General features: G+C 42.4%; 4 protein-coding genes across 5 annotated transcripts; 2 read left to right on the top strand and 2 right to left on the bottom strand.

Moving 5' to 3' along the window:
* Nucleotides 1–3,783: 3,783 nt before the first annotated feature.
* Nucleotides 3,784–9,601, bottom strand: LOC4352878 (CSC1-like protein RXW8). Of its 2 annotated transcripts, XM_015762841.3 has the most exons (12): nt 9,340–9,601; nt 9,176–9,236; nt 7,999–8,361; nt 7,611–7,757; nt 7,270–7,333; nt 6,967–7,176; nt 6,438–6,632; nt 6,043–6,341; nt 5,478–5,754; nt 5,052–5,327; nt 4,500–4,733; nt 3,784–4,349 (listed from the first exon to the last, which is right to left on the bottom strand). In XM_015762841.3, the coding sequence occupies exons 3-12, from the start codon at nt 8,277–8,279 to the stop codon at nt 4,041–4,043; spliced, it is 2,292 nt and encodes a 763-aa protein (XP_015618327.1). In that variant the 5' UTR covers nt 8,280–8,361; nt 9,176–9,236; nt 9,340–9,601; the 3' UTR covers nt 3,784–4,040. The 2 variants fall into 2 exon arrangements, with proteins under 2 accessions (XP_015618327.1, XP_015618328.1); XM_015762842.3 differs by lacking the exons at nt 9,176–9,236; nt 9,340–9,601 and adding an exon at nt 8,522–8,669.
* A 2,059-nt stretch (nt 9,602–11,660) lies between these two features.
* Nucleotides 11,661–14,704, top strand: LOC136354617 (uncharacterized). Its single transcript, XM_066306120.1, has 2 exons — nt 11,661–11,772; nt 13,374–14,704. Exons 1-2 carry the CDS (start codon nt 11,661–11,663, stop codon nt 14,702–14,704), a joined length of 1,443 nt encoding a protein of 480 aa, XP_066162217.1.
* A 3,158-nt stretch (nt 14,705–17,862) lies between these two features.
* LOC107277786 (short-chain dehydrogenase ptmH-like) lies at nt 17,863–19,084 on the bottom strand. Its single transcript, XM_015763220.3, has one exon. The coding sequence runs from the start codon at nt 18,821–18,823 to the stop codon at nt 17,939–17,941; it is 885 nt and encodes a 294-aa protein (XP_015618706.2). The 5' UTR covers nt 18,824–19,084; the 3' UTR covers nt 17,863–17,938.
* Nucleotides 19,085–21,936: 2,852 nt separating this feature from the next.
* LOC9267813 (uncharacterized) lies at nt 21,937–23,073 on the top strand. The gene has a single exon (XM_015763255.3). It carries the CDS (start codon nt 22,357–22,359, stop codon nt 22,798–22,800), a length of 444 nt encoding a protein of 147 aa, XP_015618741.1. The 5' UTR covers nt 21,937–22,356; the 3' UTR covers nt 22,801–23,073.
* The last annotated feature ends 1,389 nt before the right edge of the window (nt 23,074–24,462 follow it).

Consider the following 24,462-nt stretch of genomic DNA (forward strand, 5'->3'; position numbering starts at 1 on the left):
TAAGTTGAGGCGATGTACATCTTCACAAGCTTAAGGAAATCTTGCTATATATACTTTTTGAGTAATTTTTTTTTTGCAGGGACACTTTTTTTTAGTCATTGACGTGTGGGATCTGGTTTATTGGAAGAAAATCTTGTCACATCTATAGCTACAACCAAATGGTTGTCAAGGTGATCAAACTTAACTAACCTTAGAAGTGGCAGATTGTGAATGGCAACCAAACACCTCTATAAATACGATCATCTCATTTGGAAAAATCACAAAATAAAATATATTAAGACTTTAAAATGGAGACAGTACCGTTTAAGTAATTTCGCAGCGGTATACTTATAGACAACACACCACCTGTTAAAAAAATGAATTAAAAGTACATTTTATGAACACAATTTTGCATCGCGTAAATAATATTACAACAGAGTAATGGCGGTTCAAAACCTTATATTATCCTAACAGAGAGAAATAGAGATAGTACATAGGAAGATCACGGATAGGGGAGAAAACTAGAATTTTTTTAGAAATAATATTATTTTAATAAAAAAATTATAAAAATAGGAGCTGATCAGCTAAAATCGCAAGTTTAATATCCTGTCGAACAACCGCAGTTCGACAGGTTCGATAGGGTAGTTGGTCCATAAAAAAAAAGTACATGAACAGTGCTACGCATTGTTCGGCAGGGGCATATCGAACTTACAAAGTTCGATATGTCCCGCATGAACAATATTGCACAGTGCTTGTTCTCCTTTTTTTTAAAAAAATATCACCTGTTGAACAACCGCAGTTTGTTTGATATGGGCCCCCGTTAAACTGCGGTTGTTCGACAGGATGCTAAACTTGTGATTTTCAACTTCTATTTTTATAATTTTTCATTAAAATAATATTATTGCTAAAAAAATCAGAAAACTAAGCCACATATGTTGTTTATAGTATATAATCAATTGAGCAGGTGGGCAGAACGAGCGATTAGTCGCATGCATGAAAACCATACTCATGCAGTCCAAGCAACGACGAACACACAATTAAGCAGACACGCCATCAAATTAACAACAACTCGATCGATCTCTAGCTAGCTTATTTATACCTGGCCACTCTCGCATCTCCCTTTCGATCGAGCGAGCGAGCGATGGGGAGGTCGTCGGCGTGCTGCGACAAGGCGGCGGTGAAGCCGAAGCGCGGGGCATGGACGGCGGAGGACGACGAGCGGCTGCGGTCGTACATCCAGCAGCACGGCACCGGCGGCAACTGGATGGCCTCCGCCGCTGCGGCAAGAGCTGCCGCCTCCGCTGGCTCAACTACCTCCGCCCCGGCATCCGCCACGGCGCCTTCTCCGACCACGACGACCGCCTCATCCTCGCCCTCCACGCCGCCGTCGGCACCAGGCCGGTCCTCCTCCTCGCCGCCCACCAGCTGCACGTTGCTAGCACCAGTAGCGGCGGCATGCACGTCGGAGTCGGAGAAGAAGGACGCGGCTACGACGACGTCTTCGCCGCCGGTCATTCGTTGTAGTCGACGGCAGCTACGAGCGGCGGCGCAACGGAGCTCGACGAGATCTTCCGTTCCACCGGCACGAGCGGCGGCGATTGTTCATCATCAGCTCAGAATCGGAGCACGGACGACGCGCTGATGATGATGATGAATTGGCACAACCACCAAAACCAGCTACAATATTTGCAAGGCAAATTACAAACTGGTGTGCAGCAGCAGCAACTTGTATTTGGCATGCCTTACTGGTGATAATTAATGTAATCGTACATTGATTTACAGTTGAGATGTTTTGATTAAGTTTTCTCTTGTTAATTTTCTTAAACCACCTGGCATGCATACGCATTGTATGTTTTATGCATATGCACTAGTTAATAAACTGTTAATTAATGTAGGTGTTTAATACTACATAATACTTTTATATATGTGTCCTATATATAGTGATGAGATGAAATGAACCCCCTGGACCATGCATGATTATACTCTGCTGTTCTCTTTTGATGGTTGGTTCATTTCTCTGAAATTTATTTATTGGGTAGTTCAGGATAAGGGTAACTACTGAAGTAAAGGTCATTGTCAAAGTGTCTCGCTAGCTGCGGTGGTTCACTTCGTTGCAACCTCAAGTTTATTCGTACGAACGTACGGTATGTTGAGAGATCAAACCATCAATAGATTAGAGACCCAACAGTTAACTGATCATTTCTTCGTTAGACTCTATGATTATTGAGATCCCAGATTAGCTCTAAGAATTCATGCAGGCAACAAGTAAAGTACCTATCTGTGACGAAATATGATACTGAAGACCTGGAAGCTAGCTGCTCTGTCCAGAAATTCTAGTGTACAGATCACCGCTGACATCAACAAGATCAGTCATCCTTTACACTTGGAAAGTTGAAGTCGATCGATCGATTGAAAATTGGAACAGATTTTGATGACTGGTCGCAGCATCACTAATCTGCTGACGTCAATGACTCTGCCCTTGTGGTTCAAAACTTCAAACTGTACTACACTTATGTCAAATTCAAACACAAACCAGTTTTCCGCAAGGTTCAAATACCGCGGGAGCAGCCTGGTGAGAAAAACCAAAGCTGCAGGCTAACTGCCCTGACCTGATCATCACAAGTAATGTGTGGAATAATACAGTGCCCAGACCATAAGTTGCAGCAGCAAAAACACCACCCAAACTGTGTACAAGCACTCTGAAAATGTTCTGCTTATGTTACAGATCAACTCTTAAAAGCATATGCTTTGAGGGAGGCAACAAAAAGTTCTTGCTTAATTTCCCTGTTCAAAGCACTGGCAGCAGTCAAAAATCAGATTTCTTTTAAGAGTAAATTGCATCGTCGGTACACGAACTTATCAGGTGGGTGCAATCTAGTGCACAAACTTGTAAAATATTCATTTTGATGCACGAATTTGTGTGGTGCGTGCGGGAGAAGTCAAAAAGGACATGACTAATGTTATTGACTTAGAGGCTGATTAGGATACTATGTTAACATATATATGAGGAGGATGCCATTAGACATACACCTATTCAATAAAATATAGAATAGGATTTAGTGAATGTAGAAAAAGATTAAAAAAATCGAGCACTGATATAAGGGTTAGAAACATATGAAATTCATCATTTCAATGATGAAGGATAAAGTAGAGACTAAATTTATAAATATTGCATGTTTTATAATAATCACTGCACGTATGCACGTCACATCCTAATCAACATCAACTTTATAAAATTAACATTGCCAAATTATTTTGGTTCTCGTTCGCACGAACTAGGCAAGTTCATATACTGAAACGAGCATTTTATAAGTTTATATACTAAATTGCACCCACCTAACAAGTTTGTGTACCACCAATGCAATTTACTCTTCTTTTAATCTTTTCAAGAAACAGTAGAGCCTAAAGAGATGGAGTACTCCATACAAAGAGGAAGGAAACACCACCAAGGACAAAAGAAAATATTCACTGAAATCAGCATGCACCAGATTTGTGATGCACAGCACAAAGGATAATCCCCTGAGCTCTTTTGATGACAAAGACTGATGGTGGCTGTAAAGTTTGATGGGGAATATGCCTCCCAACAGCTACAGATATGTATAGATTGCAGCCCAACGCTAAATCTCAAGAACTGCCACCAAATACAAAATGATGGCACATGCTTTTTGACAAATATGGATTAAATTAAAAAAATGTGCAGTCCAGGACAAGCTCTAAGCTAACAGGCATGGAAATTTCAGTTTTACATTCTCAGATGAGTTGAAGTTAGAAGAGGAGGGTAATTGAGTTGCAGAGTAGCTGAGGTTACCAAAGAAACAAGTTTAAATTTCATGTAACAGAATGACCTAGCACTACAACAATATCTGCATGGCAAAGGCTTGAATATACTGATTAACTAGCATGTCCTAGAGTCACTAGCTTGGAAATCAAACGGATCAAAACAACAAAATTGCTTTTCAGGTATCCTGATGCTCTCTCAATGTATGTTGTATGATGTATGTGGCTGTACATTTTCATCGCTGAACAGGCTGATGAAGGGGTTAGTAGTTAGATATCCTATTCTATTCTGACAAACCTCTTTTCTGCAATCTGACAAGGAAAGTAATCGACTTCACAGCATGCCGAAGACGGCTAACTGGGAGTCCATTCAGTGTTGGGTGAGACAACTCCGCTCTGGGTTCCTCGAAGCTTTCTTTTCCATTCGACTTATCAGAGCTACACCCTTGTTCCTCATCGCTCCCGACAGTCTGAATTTTCTCCAAGGGTATATCTTCAGTGTCGTGGAACTGACAATAGGCAGAATGAAGCCGGTGGTGAATTTCATCCATTCTTCCTGACCGTTCGTCTTCCCTGTCCATGTCAATTAAATCCTGTACAATCAAAATGCAGTAGTCAATCACCCACGAGCAAAAATCTCTACCAGTCACCACAATGATAGAATGTGGAGACCATGGGGTTATTTTTTAATTTGTTGTCCACTTAAGTCCATCACTATACACTATGATGGAACTAATACGAACCTGTGCTGGGGTAGTTCTGAATAATGGGAGAAGTCGATTTCTGCAATACTGATTGAATAACAGAGTGAGGATGATAAGAGGTATGGTGAAGCCTGCAGCTACTGGTGATTCTTTCAGGCCAAATACACCAAGGCAGATAATCTGTGTGAGCACGAGAGAGAATATCACTGCGTTGTGTGCGATTGGCCAGTACAAACCCCCTGTGTCATATCTTGTGCGGTAAACATTGAGCAACTGAAAACACCACGAATAGAATATCATTAGCATGGGGAAATAATAGGGTTGAAGAATGAAGCTAAGAAATAAGAAATACTATTTCAGTAAACATTTTTTACAAGAACATGCAATTTTCTTTCCAAATTTAATTGCATGAAACAGTGCGAGCTACTCAACAAATATAATGGTGCAGTAAGGTTCATGTAAAAAATGTTCACCACCACGGTTACAATTTGCAACATAATAAAATATTCATTGATGAAGATATTCATATTTGAGAATAAAAATATGTTATGAACATATAATACTCCAAGTAGAAATGAAGAGGTTCCTCACCTGATTGCGGTACACGATGTAACCAAGGAAGAAGTACACTAACAGAAAAGGTAAGATCAAAGGTGCCAGTACAGAGCATGTGAAGCCCAGTAGTCCGAACAGCAAAACTTTTGGCACTTCTGTGTGATATGGGAATGAGGGAACAAACTCTGTGTCTTCTGGCATACGTAGAATATATTTCCTCACAAAGTTCCATATTAAACCAAATAATTGCATAAGTTCAGATGATAAACTGGCCCATCCTGATGTCAGAACATAGGTGATAAAGAAGGTAGCCTGAAAATATTTACAGAATAGCAGAGAGAAGTTAAGAAAAAAACTAAGGGACAAAAACAGTATCTTTTTGGAGAAACCTTTCATCATGTACTCCAAACTATTCATATCTTCTGAAGCACAAAGACAAAAAGGTGTTTGGACAATATTTACCTGGACAGGTATAGCTCTAGCAAGCTGGACAGGGATGTCCTTTGGGCTTGATAACACATTCAATTGGCTTATGACAGTACCAGATAGTACATTTCCAAAGAATATGTTCCAAACAGTGAAGTACAGCACTTTACAGCAAGCACTCCTCTTCCTTTCACTGTGAGATATAGGCCCCTCTAATGTAGAAAATAATATCATTATCGGTGCAACGGCATATAAAAATATTTGCAGTATGACACTGGGAAGGTACCCAGTTACAAGCTGGCTCATGTATTTCCTGCACACGAAAGAGTACTCAGTAGATGCTGCATAGAAATGAATAGAAGCCCGTATTTCTACATTAAATATTGCCTCAGCAACACAAGAGAAAAGGAAACATCAAACTGTGTTCCTTTACACATTTGAATTGACTAACTGCAGAACATGTTAAATTAATTGGTCTAATCACAAGAATAGGGCCTCACTTTTAAAATATATATATATACATGAGATACGATTCGCACTACAAATAAGAACAAGCTTTGTAATAACAAGAGATTGGTTCCATTTTAACATGTATACTTACTTCTCCAGTATCCCCTTCAGGAAAGGAAGCCTCTGCTGCAACTGCTCTAGCTGAGATAGTCCTTGTATAAATGTCACTGGTATCAGAAAGAATAACATAAAAACAATTGAACCAAGGAGCGTAGCTATTCGGCGAATCCAAAGCTGCTTATAAGGTAGCCAAAGATTTGACCAATACACATCATCTGGTTCTGGAGCTAGATCAGTAACCCATTTCATAGGGTTAGATGTTTGGAGTATTTCTGAGGCAACAAGAGCAGCATACCGAGTTCTGAAATATACAAAAGCAGCTGCACATTCCTGGTACAATTCAACAGTTAAAGTTACTGGTTTTATACTGACTAATTGACGAACTACCAGTAAAAGAGCTAATATTTGTGAGATTACAAGTTCAACCTGATCATCTAGTTTCAAGCTGGAATCTTGAAGGTCAGATTTCCCCTGATTCTGCTCAAGCCCAGTTGCCAACAGCTGGAAAGAATTAGATGAGGCTCCGCACAGACAGCACCGGTATGAAATTGCTCGACACCTCTGATCAATAGTGCTGTCTGTAAAATGTTTGAATTTCCTGTATGCCTTCTTAGCACCAGTCTGCCAGAATATGACTAGAATTGTTACACAATAAGAAGAAAGTGAAATAAAAATATGCAAAGCCATAAATTCAATTCAAGGAACCGGAGATTAATGAACACTACTCTATATAAAAGCACAGAGCTGAGAATCAAATTAGTGGGAAGAATGTGATAGGTTTTGCTTGTTTCCCCCAGTGATTACCCAACTACAAGATAGTAGACCCAAAATTAATATCAAATGACAACAACTATCAAGGCCGTCTTTTAAAATTCCCAATAAACAATCAGCAATATTCTTTATTACAATATGTTCAAATTTATATGCAGCTCATCCCTTCGAGTGCAGATTTTACCATTATCTTCTGAACTTTTCCAACTTTGTAAACAACTTGATGGAACAGGTAGCTTGATCCATGGTACTTGGTGAAGAAATCATCAATAGCATTACTGCATGATTCTTTGGTTTCCTTTGGTATTCCACGAACAAGGACAGTAAAATGGCTTGGATTGGGCATTGCACAAGTAAGATGACGGAGCCTCAGCCTAGCAATGTGCTTGTACTCCTAAATTATCAGACAAATAATGTTATATCAAATCTACTCCTCAATATGAGGAATGAGAATGTTTCAATTACTCCTAAGAGAAAAAGGCCTTACAAGATATAGGAGAATGCAAGCTACTCCTGATATTATGTACAAGGCTACACAATGGACCCAAAGCCTGCAATGCAACCGGCATATAAATCATATCTTTCTCAAAAAAAAAAAAAAAAAGAAGAAATTATTGATTCTATGAAAGTACTTTTGATGACAAATCTATTTTCACATGTCTTTTTTTTTTTGCATTTATTAGTGATTTGATTGCACACATTCTAAAATGTCGTCTATTTGAGAGCGGAGGGAGTTCTCTAAATGCCAGCACTCAAGAGGCGTAAATGTCATGTAGAACATTGGTTAAACTACCCTGTAGTAAAACTACAAGAAGTTTCTCATCTCACCATCTTGATCTCACTTTCACATTCCCAATTGTAAAGATATCCAATGATTCTGAAGGAATCCGAACATGATGTATATCTTGCCCAAAGTAGTTCAGTGGTAGAATTCCAAACACACACAGAATGGCAGCTAGAGAGAAGATGCGTAAGCTGTTGAAAAACAAATGTATTAGCATGTAAATTTGGATAGAGGTAAAAAATAAGGAATATAAATCTTTAAATAAAAGACAGGGGATGTGCTACTGTGCATTACAACAAGTCAGGAACTTATGCTTTATACAGCTACAAATTTTCTTCTCCTTCTGATTCATGCCCATATTGAAGTTTAAAAACTCAGCAATCAGATACCACCTTCTAATAATATATAAACAATACAGGGAAGTAAAAATACCTGAATACTAGAATTCTATTGAAAACAACAGCATCTAGCCCAGCAGCAGCCAAGATCTCTTCCTCGGTACACTGCAGGGCTTTTACTATCCAGCCAGTAGATGGTACAAATCTCTCCAAGATAAAAGCTTCTCGGAGCCGATTATGCTCCTCGGCAATCCTCCTCCCAAAGTAGACCCTGACATTGGCTGGCTGCTTCCTCAGAACAGAATAGAGCGATATAAACAGCACAGAAAGAGCGATATTGATGCCAGCAGAGGTCAGAAGTCCGCTGATTTTCATTCCTTCCTAGCAAGTGCGTGGCGCGCTTATGTCATCCAAATACAAGCACAAATTTCATCCTTGGTACCCAGAGGCTCAGCACCTGCAGGAAGAGATCGCTAAAGCAAATCAAATCAATCCTGCAAGTACAAATCGCTGCAAATTCTGTAATCTCCACAAAGAGAAAGAGAAAAAAGAAAGATAGCAAAACAACAGATAACATCATCACTGCCTATTTCTACACCATGAATAAACAAACGCACATTCCAAAAGTGGCACCAAGGTAAAATCAGATTTGAGAATGAAGCCAATTCCTCGGAGTGGGTGTACGGACAGTGGAACCTTGGAGATAATAAGTAGTAATTAATTGGCTAAAACAAAAAGTAGTGGTAGCATGTAGAACACTCCAGATGCAATGTCATGTGCCCAAATGACATGAGGGCTGCTTATATATTATTCTACTACCAAGTGGAGTAGTTAATTAAAAAGAAGAACACGATGCAAGAGGCGTCAACATCGTTGGCTGCAAGGCTGCAAATAGAGGAATCCAAGCTGTCTGAACAGGTTGGGTTTAGATTCGATGGTTGGAACCGGTGTTTGCGTGTGAGCATCCGCATCACCACAACACCACGCGACAGAAAGCGGATTGCCTGCAAACTGCAACTCTACCTGACCCTGCAGGCTTAGTATAGAAACCAAGCAGAAAATTACTACTACATCGCATTAACCGCGACTCCTCCCCCATTAACAGATTAACCGCAACCGCAGCAAGAGAAGGAACAGAATCCAACTCCGAAATCGATGGACAAAGAACGGGGATTAACAACTGAAATTTCTGTCTAAACCAACGCGTAGTAAATCCGACGAACTAAAACGAACAAGTAGAGAAGACGAAGGAGGAGGCGAGATTAACTTGCCTCCAAGTCGACCGCCCGCTCGCCGGCGCAACACAGCAACCGCCGCCGCCTCGGTGGAGCCCTGCGCCGCCATTAAGTGAAACCCCAATAGAATGAGAAGGAAATCAACCAACGAAGCAGCACAAAGCAGCAAAAAAAAAAAAGGCAGCAGGAGAGCAGATTACCACGGCGACGAGGAGTGGGAGTGGGTTAAATTAAGCGCGGCCGCGGCGGCGGCAATGGCGGGGAGATGCGGACTGGATTGGAGCAGACGAGACGAGGCGAGGCGAGAGGAGGAAGAAGAAGAAGGGGATGATGAATCCAAACTTTTTCCTCTCTCTCTCTCTCGCTTTTTCGATTTGGTTTCGATTTTGGTTTGGTTTTGATTTGGGTTTGGAGAGAGTACGAGACGAGAGTGGAAGGGAAGAAGCCCCCAGGAGTTATTGCAAAATCAAATACGGAGTACTACAGTGTCCTTTAAGTTTTCTTTTTCTTTTTTTTCCTCCGAGGAATAAAGGATTGGTGCATTTTACTACTCCTATCAATTTTTTTTAAAAAAAATTAAAATTGAGATGAGAAAAAGGAGATGCCACGTAAGGTGGGCAGTGGAGAACGTGGTGGGGGTGGATTGGTCCCAACAGTGGGGCCCACACGCACGCCGTGATGACACGTGGTTCTCACCGGGCCATTGGAATCAGAGGCCAAGCAGTGTCTTGTCATGCTTGGTTACCAACAAGTAAAGCACACAATTCATCACATCGATCGATCTTGACATCAAATTAATCAAAGAGCATGATTTGATTTTTTGTTTATCCAGATCGTGGCCAAAAAGTCCCTTGTAAGTTACTCCTATGCAATTAGCATCTTTATTTGTGTTTGGATTTGAGTTCGGGGAGCCTTACGGCATGCACCATTCATCCATTTATTCGTACTAACATTATAAGATTTATAAAAAAAAAAGTCCCTTGTAAGTTACTCCTATGCAATTAGCATCTATATTCACAATGATAAATACTTTCATAATATATAATCCAAATATTGTTAACGGTGGGGTTTTTTTCCTAATTGGAATGTATCATATCATTTTTTTTAAAGTTACCAAAGATTTGCTTGGATTTATTTTTTTTCGCCAAACTTTGATAAATACAAAAAAAATTCTGTCATAATTTTGATAATATTGTCAACTTACCGAAATACCAAAATTTGTAAGGTGTGTTTTAGCTACAATCTTAACAACTCCCTAAGTGTTAAGTTCCTGTAAAAAGTCAAGCTAACATCCATATATATAATATGAAAGAGGTTAATACATAGTATAGTCACTTATTTACGTACGTGGCAGCTGTCTAAACCTTAATTAGGCATCATCAATGGAAGGGCACAGGCAGGTGAGCTAATCCAAGACCAATTGATCAAGCCGACCAAGACAAGGACACTTTGCTTTTCTTTTCCCCATTTTTATGGACTTTGACGTGGCTATAAGAGAAGAAAAATCAGTGGGCATGTGTGAGATTACCATCTACGAGTAGTTTCCACCAGAAATTCCTTCCATACATATATATATATTATATAAAATGCAGATCGATCAGCGTTTCATCCAAAAAGATATAATACATCGGTTTCTTAATATTTAACGCCGTTAACTTTTAACGTGATATTTAACTACTCATGTTATTAAAAAAATTATATAAATATTATTTGTTTTATTGTGACTTTTTTCATCAAATAAACTTTTACATATTTACACAAAATATTTGAATAACATGAATGATAAAACATCGTGCGAAAAGTTTACGCTACGTGTAGTATAAAAAAACCGAGGAAATATAGAATTGTGGTACATATTGAGAAAATTCGGCAGAAGCTGTCTGTCCAATAATAACAAGACAGTGATGACACACGACAAAGATCCACCACACATTTCACATGCACGTTGCGTACGTACCGGCCAGCCAGCCTAACATGCAGCGTCATCCACGAGAAGGAGAAATTCTAAACAACACGTACGCCAGCCAAATATACTTGCTGATGATCTACAAATTGCATGTCAATTTCTCTAAAAAAAAAAAGAAATTGACATCATCTGTCATCCTTCCATCGATGATGCTTTGTGTTGTCTGAGTGGCTAATTGTTAGGATCAGCCTAACTCTTTGTTCTCAAAATCTGAATCGTAATAGGGTCGACGAGGGTCGGTGTTTTAAACTCGGAATAAGATCACTTTGACTCCCTCAACTGACCACCAAATCTAAATCGTATCCCTCAATCGCAATACCAGAAATCTTGACCCCCGAACTTACAAAACCAGTGCAATTTAACTCTCTCGGTGGTTTTAGAGGGTGGTTTTGCTGACGTGGCGCATATGTGGCAGTGTTGACTCGGTCTTTGTGCCACGTGGCATTGACGTGGCACTTATGTGGCACTAAAATAAAAATATATATGCGGGGCCCATTTTTCATTCTCACAAAAAAAAAATTCCCGCCGCCACCGCCGCCGCCGGGGAAGGCGGAAATGGCGGGGGCGGCGGAGGGAGGGAGAGCGAACCCTACCACGAGGCGCCACCAGAGGACGGCGATCAACATATCTCCTCCTCCACGGCATGGCGTGGTGGCGCCTCGCCGGAGTGCGCGGCGGCGCGTAGGCGTAGCAGCTCAGCTTAGGCTTCGCCCTAACTCTCGATCCCAATCCCCATGCGGCGTCTCTACCTCTACCAATCAGGTCAGGCTCCGATCCCCATTCGCTCGTGCTCTCGTCGGCGTGGAACAACAGGTGCAAGAAGCTGGGCAGGCTGGCCAAGATGTCCAGCGCCGACGTGGAAGGGGCCGAGAAGGTGGAGGAACTCCATCTCGTGATGGAAGAGTAGCTGCCTAGCTAGATGCTGCATGGCTGATTGGTTTCAAGTAATTTCATGGGTCTTTTGTTTTTTGAGACAGTCCATTTTGCTCAGTTTGATGTAGTGATGTTCATGCATGGCGTGCAAAGTCTGAGGACTTCTCTCATTTTGCTCAGAGAGAATTAATCCATTTTGTGCAGAGTATGAGGACTTCTCAAGCAAATGATTTTAACCAAACATTGCAAATGATTTTGTGCAGAGCCTGCCGCCGGCTCATGTAAGGGCGGGAGAGAGAGAGAAATAAGGGAGAGAGGAGGAAGAAGAAGGGTAGTGAGAGAGAGGATGAGATGTGGGACCTACATGTTAGTGGATCCCACAATTTTTTTTAATGACAAATGGGCCCACATATTTTTTTTCTTTTAATGTCACCTAAGCGCCACGTCAATGTCACGTGGGATAAAGACCAGGTCAACATTGCCACGTGCGCGGCCACGTCAGCGAAACCGCCCTCCAAAACCACCAAAGGAGTCAAATTGCACCGGTTTTGTAAGTTTAGGGGTCAAGATTTCTGGTATTGCGGTTGAGGGATACGATTTAGATTCGGTGGTAAATTGAGGGAGTCAAAGTGATCTTATTCCTTTAAACTCCGAACTCCTATGGCTATTTCGTGCGCTATCTGTAGGCTTAGATGGGCCTGAGTGGGAATGCGACTCTCTCTTCTGGTTGGGCCAGAACAGTATCAATGACATACATGCGGCCCATATTTATTGGGCCGGAACGGGATTGCTACTTCGTGCGGTCTGTATATTATGGAGTCCCCCAGTTTATCTCTTCTCTACAATTATAAAAATCGAAGATATTTTTGCCGGTACTTTGATACGTTATTTGAGTTGGTTTTTAAGTTCGTTTGCTTTTAGAAATACAGAAGGAGTCAAATAAGAAATCTATTTTTTTTAAAAAAAACTCGCATGTTAATTTGAGATGAACAGCCTGCTAACTGCAACTTATTATGATTTTCTAAAAATATACATATCTAAGCGAATTCCTATAGTCAATTTCACCTTAAATAAACATAACAATAATAAGATTAAAATAGTTTTCACCTGTTAAAACGCACGGATATTTTTTTTATATAAGAAGAAGAAGAATTGAAGAAGAAGAACGGTGAAATTTTCTTTACCGCCTTCACCCACGTGCAAGCCGAACGGTGAAATTTCCTCCGTCCATATCCGATTCCGTCTCCATTAATCCGTCCTAATTCATGCAATCCATATCCTCCTCAAATAGAATGCATGCAGTAGCTAGCGAATCTCATATTTTAACTCAATTAAATTTCCCAAGCCAGCAACGCAATTAAGCTAAGCTAGCTACGCATGGACTGCTGCTCCCAGCTGCCGGGCGACCTTGTCGCCGCGACATCCTCCGCCGCCTGCCGCTACGCAGCCTCGCCGCCGCGCGCGCCGTTTGCCACGCCTGGCGTGCCATCGTCGACGAACATTCCCTCACCACGCAGGCGGTCGCGCTCCTCCCAAACCATCTCCGCGGCCTCTTCGTCTGCCTCAATGAATCGTGCCTCCATGGCTTCTTCGCCCGTCCCTCGCCGCCGGCCACCATCCCCGGCATCGACCTCGACTACGACCTGGACGACGATGCCACCATCGAAGTCCACTGCAACGGCCTCCTCTTGCTCGATCGCCACATCGTCAACCCGGCCACACGCCAGTGGATGCGTCTACCTCCTGTCCCCCCGTACGCCTCACTGCCCAACATAATGTACGGTGATCGGGGCCTCGTCTTCGACCCAGCAGCGTCACCACACTACGACGTCCTCTGGATGCCCTACCTGATTCTTCATCGACTCCCTGCTGCGTCTCTGTCGGATCAGTGGCCGCCGTCGCCGTTCATCCTGCACGTCTTCTCCTCCACGACGGGGCGATGGGAGGAGAAGTCGTTTCTCCGGGAAGGCGACGCCACCATGGGCACCATGGCTGATGTATCCTTGGCAAGGGTACCTTACCACTGCAAGACTCACTCCGTCTACCTCCGGGGAGCGCTCTACATGCATTGCCAGAATGATTGCGTCATCAAGATCACACTTAACGACCACAAGTATCGGGTCATCAGATTGCCTGGCGACTCTGCATCAAACAGAAAGACTAGGGACCCTTTCCTAGGAAAATCAAAAGACAGAGTGTGCTACGTATTGGTCACCGGTCTAAGTCGACTCCAAATTTGGCTCCTCAACGAAACTTCTTCTTCTTCTTCTTCTTCTTCTTCATACGACGACAACGAGTGGGTGCTCAAGCATGGTGTTGACCTAGGGCCAATAATACAAAGCTACCCCTGCAACCATGGTCGTCAGCAATGGATATGGCATAATGCTGACACTAAACAAGACAAAACCAGGGAATTACCAGCTGTAAATGATATGGAGGAATTTGAATGGGCTATCGATAAGGACTCTGATGACATTATTAGTGGTGCCAATGAAAGCATCCACCATAATGGAGAATACATCTCCGCTGTACTCGGATTTCATCCTTTTAAAGACATCGTCTTCTTGCACGATACAAATTTAAGAGTTGTTGCATATGACTACAACAAGGCAAAGGTTCAAGACTTGGGTATGATGTTCCTATACCATAATACAGATAGAGTGGTAAGCTCATTTCCATATACACCTTGCTGGATACGTGATTTGCCTGGAATGCACTACGGTTGATTTTAATGTATATTTATGGATATATGCCCACGTTGGACGGAGCGGAGTTTGATTGCCCTATAGCTTTTTCACTCGTTTATCATTTGTAACAAAGAGTGATTTATTTGTTTGATTGTATATCCGGAAGACTGGTCCGGTATATTTTGAAATTGACAAAGTAACCCAATCCCTTCTTCCTATAAAGTTATCCCCCACTAAGTGCAATTAATCTCCTAAAGCTCAAACCTCAATGTTCCACGTCATCATTAATTTACAGCCGTTGGATCGGTAGATTACATCCCATTTTAGCCGTCGGATGGAAAGGCTCAGGGTTCACAGCACGTGAGGCCCATGTCACCTTCCTCCTCCCATCTCATTCTCATCTCACCATCCCACGCTTTTGGACTCCCAAACGACGCTGTTGCCTTTCGTCAACCCCCACTTCTCCTTCCCCGCCGCCGCCGCTCGCCGCCCGCCCGCCCGCCCGCCATGGATGAGGAGTACGACGTGATCGTGCTGGGGACGGGCCTCATGGAGTGCATCCTCAGCGGCCTCCTCTCCGTCGACGGCCTCAAGGTACCTCTCTCCTACCCAATCCGATTGATCCGCCGCCTCCCGTGCTCGGATCGGTGCTTGATCCGTAGAACGGCCTTCCGCCCCCTTCATCTCATCTGGGCTTGACGCAGCCGCACTCGGATGAGCTGCTGCTGGTTGCTTTTTTTTTTTTACCTCGCCATTTGATCGCTGCACAGAGATCGAAGGGAGGGCCTGCCATGGCCGCTCAACGTACTCCCGCCCCCTCTCCGCCCTCCACTGCCTTCTACACATCGGCTCCTCCCTCTCCACTCCCCCGCTTTTGCACCCACCACCGCATCCCCCGCCCGGAGACCGGCAACGACGGAGGGTTAGCTTCGACGAGCGACCGACCACGAGATATGATATGAGTTCATCTGCGCCTTCCCTCACAGCGTCCACCTGCTGATCATCCTCCAAAACCCGGCGGAATGGTAAAGCCGCCTACCTCTTGCGTCCGCCTGAGGGATGCAGTCGCTGAACATGTGTTGCTCATGTTTGATCATTGGCATGCTTTGCGTGAAGCTTCCTGATTGTAGCAATTCGTTTAATGCGGTTTCAAATCGAAGTGATTTAATATTTTTTTCCCATGTTAATTCGTTTTAGAGTTCAAACCGAAACATCATTTTAGAGAGATTTTTATTTTGTAGTTTATAGAGGATTACAATGTTTCTGCATATATAGGTAAAACATGAATGCATTTAAACACCATTGTAAATTTCCCAATGACGAATGGAATCATGAGAATATATCCAATTTTTTCTTCTATTGCTGGGGCGAAAGTTAATATTATAGTAGGTTCTCATGTTTGGGCTGAAGACCCTGAACTTGCCTGGGTCGATGGAGAAGTTGTTAAGATCAAAGGCGAAGAGGCCAAGATCCAAGCAACCAATGGAAAGAAGGTAAGCTGCTAATTCGTTTTTGGCCTTCAGTTTGATGTACTGCTACTTATGTTTGTGCTGTCAATTCTTTTAGATCATTGCAGCTGCTGGTGGAGTTGATGATATGACAAAGCTATCATACCTCCATGAACCAGGAGTTCTGCAGAATTTGGCAACCAGATATGAACTTAATGAAATATATATATGTTATTCTGCATGGCCATTTACTGTAAATATGCCATTGTTTCAGTCGTACTGTATGACCTATAACTTTAACATTTTGACAGACATATACGGGAAACATTCTCATTGCCGTCAATCCTTTCCAAAGATTGCCATATTTGTATGATCCACATATGATGCAACAGTACAAGGGAGCACCATTTGGAGAGTTAAGTCCACATGTTTCGCTATGGCAGATGTTGCATACAGGTAAAGTAAATATGATAGGTGGTATTTGAGTCATCAGTGTTTCTAACTTTCTACTCCTATAAATCGTGGATCATCCTGCTGTCTTTTTACATGAAACAGAGCAATGATTCATGAAGGGAAAAGCAACTCTATTCTTGTGAGTGGTGAGAGCGGCGTGGGTAAAACAGAAACAACAAAATGCTTATGAGATATCTTGCCTATTTGGGTGGCCGAGCTGCTACCGAGGGAAGAATAGTAGAGCAACAAGTTCTCGAAGTAATGAATCGAGTTCTTATTTTTGGAAGGCCATTGTATTATTAAATTAGTTATATTCCAATTGAATTTTTGCTACATATTCTTTTTATGTCTGCAGTCAAATCCAGTCCTTGAAGCCCGATCCGTAGATCGGCCCCTGCCCCCTTCATCTTATTTGGGCTTGACGCAGCCGCACTCGGCACTCGGATGAGCTGCTGCTGGTTGCTTTTTTTTTTTTATACCTCGCCATTTGATCGCTGCTTTACTTACCTATTCAAGCGTAGCGGGATGGTAAATTGTTCATACATCGTGGCTGGGTAGGTGGTGCGCCATGGTTGTGGTGGTTGCTTGCGTTTGGGGAGGAATTGTGAGTGCGTGCCTGAGCTTACGACTTCCCTATCCCACTTAAAAGAGTAGCGGCATAGTGATTTTGGGGGAGTTCAGCTAACAGAACGATGTATTTGTCATGTATTTGAAGGTGTTGCACATGGATAGGAATGACTACTATGAAAGAGATTCCACCTCGCTCATCGTTAACCAGGTAAGCAATTGCAATAAACTTAATTTGAGCAGTAGAGAGTCTCTATATCTGTGTGCTCATATCATGTCAAGGAATGCTTATGTTATTACAGAGTACATTATTTGCTATAAGATAGTTCAAACAATCATGTATGTCTCAATTGGCAACCTTTCATTCAACATTATATTCCTCCTCATATTAAGTTGCACTATACTATAAGTCATTATGTGTTGCAAGCAGTAAAACAAAGCTCCACATTGTTAGCTTATGAGCTTGATATCATTTCAAGTATTTCTTACTTCAGTGCCTATTTTACCTATCAATTTGTTTTCAGATTCAAATAATACAATCTAATTGTTCATTCTTACATGCATATTTCATCTTTTCTAATGTGCCCGCCGCAACGCGCGGGGTTTCACCTAGTTTAAAAAGATGAGGACCGGGGTTTAATATTTATGATATTTTGCGATTTAAGATATAATTCGAACTCGGTATCAAGATGAGTAACATAACATGAACTTATTCCTAGATATGTTGGCATAAAATAAAAGGCCCAGTGAGCCCAGCCCACTACGCAAGTTGAATACACCAGTCATGATGGCTTCTTCTTCTTCTCTAGCGCGGTGGTAGCATCTTGTCGAGGCCGAAGCGCTTGGCGAAGAAGGCGTCGCGCGCCCACAGCGGCGCCGCCGCCAGCGCCGCGAACAGCAACGTCATGTTCCCGTACACGATCTCCCGCGGCGGCCGCGCGCTCATCACCCGCCGAGCCACGTGCGCCGCGAACACGCCGCCGTCCGTCGCGCCCCCCGCCTGCGACGCCCGCGCCCTCTCCGCGATCGCCGCCGCGAACTCCCGGTACAGCCGCCACTCCGCCTGCCCTCCGGCGAGCTGCGCCGTGTTGGCGTGGCCCAGCCCGGACCTCACCGCGCCGGGCACCACCTTCACCACGTGCACGCCGAACGGCCGCAGCTCCACCCGCAGCGCGTCCGTCGCCGCGTGCACCGCCGCCTTCGACGCGCAGTAGGGGCCGGCCCACGGCGTCGCCGCCGTGCCCACCACGCTGCCCACGTTCACCACGCGCCCGGAACGCCGCGACGCCATGTGCGGCGCCACGGCGCGCACCATCCGGAGCTGGCCGAGGAAGTTGACGTCCATGGCGCGACGCACGGCCTCGCCGCGGAGCTCGGCGAGCGGGCCGGTGCACCCGATGCCGGCGTTGTTCACCAGCACGTCGACGCGCCCGTGCTCGGCGAGGACGCGCGCCACGGCGCCCTCGACGCTCTCGTCGGAGGTGACGTCGAGCGGGAGGTGGTCGGCGTCGAGGCCGGCGAGGTCGGGCACGCGGTCGGGGACGTCGGTGGCGACGACGCGGCAGCCGAGGGAGGCGAAGGCCTTGCAGTACTCGTAGCCGATGCCGCCGTTGGCGCAGCCGGTGATGAGCACCACCGGCATCTCGGGCTTGTCGTCGTCGCCATCTCCGGCGTCATTAGGCGGCGCCATGGATTATTAGTGCGGCAATGCAATGCACGTAATTATAATTGCAACATTGTGATTGGGGTTTCCGTCACCAAGGAATATGCAGGAGGGATATGCGGCTGCTCATGGCGTCTTCCGCTTGGAATTAATCGTTTTCGTTGCCGTTCATGCATGCTCGATCCATTTCGTTGTGTGTATATGCTTGTTTATTTAGGATTTCTTTTCACCGTCTGTGTAGCATGATTTCGATCGCCAAATTAAGTATAAACGCTCTGCTTCTCTTCACTGAAAATTCAGTTTAGTCTCTTGTTTTACTTTAGGCCCATTGTTTTGGTTTTGGGCTCTGCTTTCTGAAACAGTGCTCTTGTGTCTTCAAGCTTCAATCCAGAATTCCAGAGACAAAGCCCAGCATATGCTCCAAGCTTATATAATACTATCATGTAGCTTCAGCTAAGTTTTCTCCATTCAGATGAAGATTTTTACGGTACAATCTACTGGCAGTATACAACTAGTTTTGTTTTCTGAAGGAAAAAAAAAAAACCTACTCCTGGAGGCTGGAACTATCAAGATTCAGTCTATGTCTATCTGCAGGTAGCTAGGGTTGGTAATCTGACTTAAGCGTACCCAGGTTATAACAGAATTCGATTGCTCTGAGAATACATTAGTTATTACTTGCACAATTGGACTGACGAATCTTGCTTACCTGCTTAATCAGCATGTATTAAAACGTCTAAACAGCGGCAGAATGGGCAAAAAAAGATTCATGTGTTCCTTTCTGCTGATTAGCCATTTGAAATGCTTACAAGCCAGTAGCAGCAACTAAACAAAAAGACACACGCTAGATGCAACCGTAACTTTGTAAGTTTCTGTAGAATGACATATGAATCACATTACTCTGACTAATTCAGAGATTTAGAAACGTAGTACTAGGATAGGGGGCGGCTGCAAACCAAAACCATCTCTAGAAAGATTTCCGGACATGATTAACTAGTATAGTCATTTTCTGATGGAAAATTTGCCCTTCGATCGTCATCATCATTATATTATCATCATATCACCCCGTTTGTCACTGTCACGCAGTATTTTGAAAATTGCATTTGGGAAGATTTCTATTTTTTTTTTGGATGGATCTACTTGTACGGTATTGTGCAAGACAAAAATCAGCAAGGAAGCTTCATTCTTGATTGAGCTGCCTGTTTTGTTGAACAAGACCAGTCAATATTCCGAGCACACTAAATGATAATATTAGCAGAGAGTGACTAGAATAGAAGTCATAACAAAAGATAGAGAATAAGAAAAAGAATTATATATGATTATGCAGGCCAAATTTATGACGATGTTGGAATAGTCATTTGCAATCAGATGACTGATATGCGACTAACATACGTAGCATTAAAACACATATGTACATCATGGCCAGATAAGTAAGTTTTACTAGTAATTTAAAATTAAAAGGACAAAAATTCTCTAAGATAGCGTTGTTTTTGCATGCATAATATTCCAAAGCATTAAAGAACTGTTGGCGAGAGAACTATCCAATTTCTGATTAGTTGCTATTTTGTAGTTTTCCCGGCAATTTGGTGCTCCTCCTTCCGGGTGTCAGTAGTGGTCAATGTTGATGGTTTGGCATTTTTTTGTGGCCTACCACGGACATGAGAAGGATTTTCCAACTCCTTGATAGCTACTGCTTGCAATAATCTTTTGGAATTTATCGAGAAAATTCCTTATATGATCCTCATATATAACACCTAATCAGTCTATAAACTCAAATTTGGAATAACAATTTTTCATATAACACGCAGATAGCTAAAACCATCGACGGATTAAGCAAGATGAAGTCTTCGATTTTCAAATAGTTTGTTGCAAAGTTAATGCGTGATTGGGATTCGGAAACCCACATGCCACATGCTTGACTGTTAAGTCTGTAACTGACAGACAGGTAAACAATTGGCATTCTACAGCTTAGATCAGATGCCTCCTTATATATTTTCGTAGGTTCTGAACTATGTTTTCTTTATAATCACAAAATTCGTAATCAAATTACATGACAGTACTCTGTCCTAATATACTCCTTTTATTATTAATTATAAGGTATATTTTGTTTTGTTACAACTAATAATCTCTTTACTAATATATTATTTATGTAATGTAAAAGTATAACCATAAGTTTTTTTAGATGCGAATCTAATAACATTAATTTTGTAAGGAAAAATCCTAATAGAAAGGGAGGGAGTAGCTAAAACTTGTTTCTTCAGAAGAGTAATTTGACCCTAAACTTGTAGTATATGGGAAGTCAAGAACTTGCTTTGACTGTTGTATTGTGAGCTGTAAGTCTGTAGTAACTGATCGGCACGAGGTTATAGGAGGTTTCATGTGTAAACAAAAGCCTCTGCCATTTCTATGAAAGGTCAAATGTAGTGCCATCAACTTGGCATAGTTAATTTTGGTTTCTACTATTATTTCCCCCCCCCCCCCTCAATGGATTCAAGTTTTGGATGTGTTATTCAAATCGATCACAAACCAAACCTTCCAAATGGATATGTTTTGCTCAAAAAGAAAATCCAAACAACCACCAAACACGAGTATATAGAACCTAACCCAAGAATGAAGCCCCATCTTCTAGATGCAATATAATGCATGCACGAACGAATTAATTCATCCTGCTTTGATGATGTTACACAATTTTTATAGCTAGCAGTCGTACTGACGAACACATTGCCGCCAGTTTTGTTGTACTGGATGACATGCGTGTGTTTGTGTTGAAAAACACCAAGGCAAGGAAAGAACAAACCAATGACAAAAAGAAAAATCAGATAAGGATGCTTGTGTATGTATATGATGTCAATCTGTCGCTGTTGAACTTGAAGCTCATCTACTCTTTAACGAATTCATGCTAATGTACTGTACATCCACCCTTTGCTTGCAATCTCTGTATTTCTTTGCTTGCAGCAATACATGATCCATTTTATTTTATAGCTACGTACATAGGCGTATATGAATGAAATTCAGTTAGAAAAACCATGGGAAATTAAAATAAGTACATCAGTGATCAATATCGTCTTGCAGTTGGGCTGTTGGCTAAAACAAATACTACTAACAAACAGGAAAGAAAAGAAAAAGGAGAAAAGGAGATGAGGTCACATGTTCCAATCCGTTAGCCTTCCGTGTTCCAAGCTACACTAAACTGTAACCGAAACAAATTAAAGAGCATAATAAGCTCCATTTTGAAGGGCACACACACTACCCACACGATTGGCATGCATCCGTGCATGATTCATTCATGATCCATCTCCATCAATTTCTCCACTGCTAAAACCCCTCTCATCTCATCTCATCTCCTATCCTTCTTCCAAACCAACCAACTCCCTACTTCTTCTACTCCTCGTCTTCGTTCGTCTTCGTCTTCTTGTACAATTAATTCCTCCTCTTTCTCCGCCCAAGAAACCCACACCAAAAACATCTTCTTCTTCTTCTCCGTGTCAAAACAAACACTGTTTCTCTCTCTCTCTCTCTCTCTCTCTTTCTCTGTGTTCAGAGCCAAGAAGTCTCTGCTCTGCATGGGTCAGGAAGAAGCAGCAGCCGCGCCGGCCACCGTGATGTTCTCGTGGGAGCAGGAGCTGGGCGTGCCCAAGCAGAAGATGGCTTCTGACGACGACATGCCCGAGAGCCCCAGGAAGGCGCCGCCGCCGCCGGCGCGGCGGCTGTCGGTGCCGCCGCCTCCGGGGCGGATGCTGATGGCGGGGAGCAAGAGCTTCTCCAAGGCCCGGGCCGTCCGGCCGGAGGACGACCCGTTCTTGGCGGCGTACCTGGCCTGCACCAAGAGCAGCAACGGCGGCGGCGGTGGCGTTGCGCGGGAGAGCAAGGGGCAGAGGCGGTCCAGATGGGCCGGGCTTGGGCTTGGGCTTGGGCTCGGGCTCTCTTGCAAGAGCTCAAATGGAGTTGTGGAGGACAGCATGGTGAAGATGGCCAAACTGCCTGAGGTTCATCCTAGGGATGCTTAGTGATGATGATCCAGTTAAATATATTCTCATCTTCTACCAGTCTAAAAAAATCATCTTCTGTCTCAATTCTCTTGTTTGTTTTCTTTGATTTGTTTCTTGATTTGGAATTTTTAGTGATGGTGATCAAGACTTGCTTGCCTGCTTGGTACTTAGGAATTAATTAGAGGTATAGAGGAAGGCACATGTAGATGTGTGCTTGTTTCATCTTTCTTTGCAAAATGGAGCATATCATTTGTGCAGGAGATTATCAAGCTCATCTGTCTATAAGTTCAAGATTGTGTGTGACTTGCATGCTCTTTTCTCTCTCGCTCTCTCTCTTGGTGAATGGCGTCCGTTTTTGTGTGAATGGCAACTTAGCTTGTCAAAGACACAGTTTGACCAAGGTTTCCTAGAATTAATTCCATTGATGTTTTAATTTGTTCATATTGAATGGCTGAATGTTTAGTGAATAGAGAATTGCTATGGTTGTTCAACAAACGCAGGTTGGTGTATGCATGCGCCACCCTAATACCTGTAGAAATTAAGATAAAAGATTGTACTTGTGTTCCCGGAAATATATATAGATGTCACCCAAAAGAAAAAAAGAATCAGATGTCGTCAGATCCCAAGCTGATTATCCGTGATATTTTGTGAAAGCATCCTTAGTTCAGTTTTTCTTTTCATTTTATTTATTTTTTTGAGAAAGCATCTTCATCAGTCAAGTTCTCTCTCTATAGACGAAGGTGCCAAATCGCAATGGATCGATGTTTAGTACTCACCGAGAAAGAGCTGAGCTGATGAAGTTGAAATATATATAAACTCTTCTTTTTTTATACGTTCTATAATTGATTGATCACCGCTGTTAAGTCCAGTCCAGATGTAAAAAGGACATTATTTTTTTCCAAAATTTTACTCCCCAGTCGCTAAATATCTGATGCTATTAACTTTTTAAAATATGTTGACCGTTCGTCTTATACATAAACTTTTGTGAAAAATATAAAACTATACTTACGTATACATAAAAAGTATATTTAACAATGAATCAAATGATAGAAAAAGAATTAATAATTACTTAATTTTTTTTATAAGACGAACGGTTAAATATATTTTAAAAAGACAACCGTGTCAAATATTTAGGAACGGAGGGAGTCGGTACTGGGGTTCCTAGGGGGCGCGTGCGTGCCGGCTGCTTAACTGGCGCAGCCGCGCGCGTCCCCCTGACGACTAGTTCACGCGCTGCCGCCGGTAATTATGATAATTAGTGTTAATTACTGTCATTAGCATTATTTTTAAAATAGTAACAACATACATAATTCATAATTCAGTTACCAATCTTTTTAGAAAAGTAATTGAAAGTTTTAAATTTGTAGTCAAAAGATTTTGAAATTTGAGTTGAAAGTTTTAAATTTTTATTTCAAATTTTAAAATTTTGACATAGAAGTTTTCAAGTTGAGTTGAAAGTTTTTGAAATTGAAGTTGAAAGTTTTCAAATTTGAGTCAAAAGTTTCAAAAATTAAGTTGAAAGTTTTTGAAATTTGTCTTGAAAGTTTGTAATTTGATTTGAAAGTTTCGAATTTTTAGTTGAAAGTTTTTGAATTTTGAGATGAAAATTCTAAAATTGTGAGTTGAAAACTTTCAAATTTGAATCGAAAGTTTTCAAATGCTGAGTGGAAAGTTTTCAAA

The sequence above is a fragment of the Oryza sativa genome, chromosome 12 (assembly GCF_034140825.1).
Source record: "Oryza sativa Japonica Group chromosome 12, ASM3414082v1".
NCBI classification, from domain to species: Eukaryota; Viridiplantae; Streptophyta; class Magnoliopsida; order Poales; family Poaceae; genus Oryza; species Oryza sativa.

Excerpts from the sequence above, each read along its gene's own strand:
- LOC136354617 (XM_066306120.1), top strand. The coding sequence starts at position 11,661 with ATGGCGGGGGCGGCGGAGGGAGGGAGAGCGAACCCTACCACGAGGCGC. Across the intron at positions 11,773-13,373 it reads CGTGGTGGCGCCTCGCCGGA|CTGCCGGGCGACCTTGTCGC; the intron begins GTGCGCGGCGGC and ends TGCTGCTCCCAG.
- LOC9267813 (XM_015763255.3), top strand. The coding sequence starts at position 22,357 with ATGGGTCAGGAAGAAGCAGCAGCCGCGCCGGCCACCGTGATGTTCTCG.
- LOC107277786 (XM_015763220.3), bottom strand. The coding sequence starts at position 18,823 with ATGGCGCCGCCTAATGACGCCGGAGATGGCGACGACGACAAGCCCGAG.
- LOC4352878 (XM_015762841.3), bottom strand. The coding sequence starts at position 8,279 with ATGAAAATCAGCGGACTTCTGACCTCTGCTGGCATCAATATCGCTCTT. Across the intron at positions 7,334-7,610 it reads GTGAAAGTGAGATCAAGATG|GCTTTGGGTCCATTGTGTAG; the intron begins GTGAGATGAGAA and ends GTTGCATTGCAG. Across the intron at positions 7,177-7,269 it reads CTTGCATTCTCCTATATCTT|GAGTACAAGCACATTGCTAG; the intron begins GTAAGGCCTTTT and ends CTGATAATTTAG.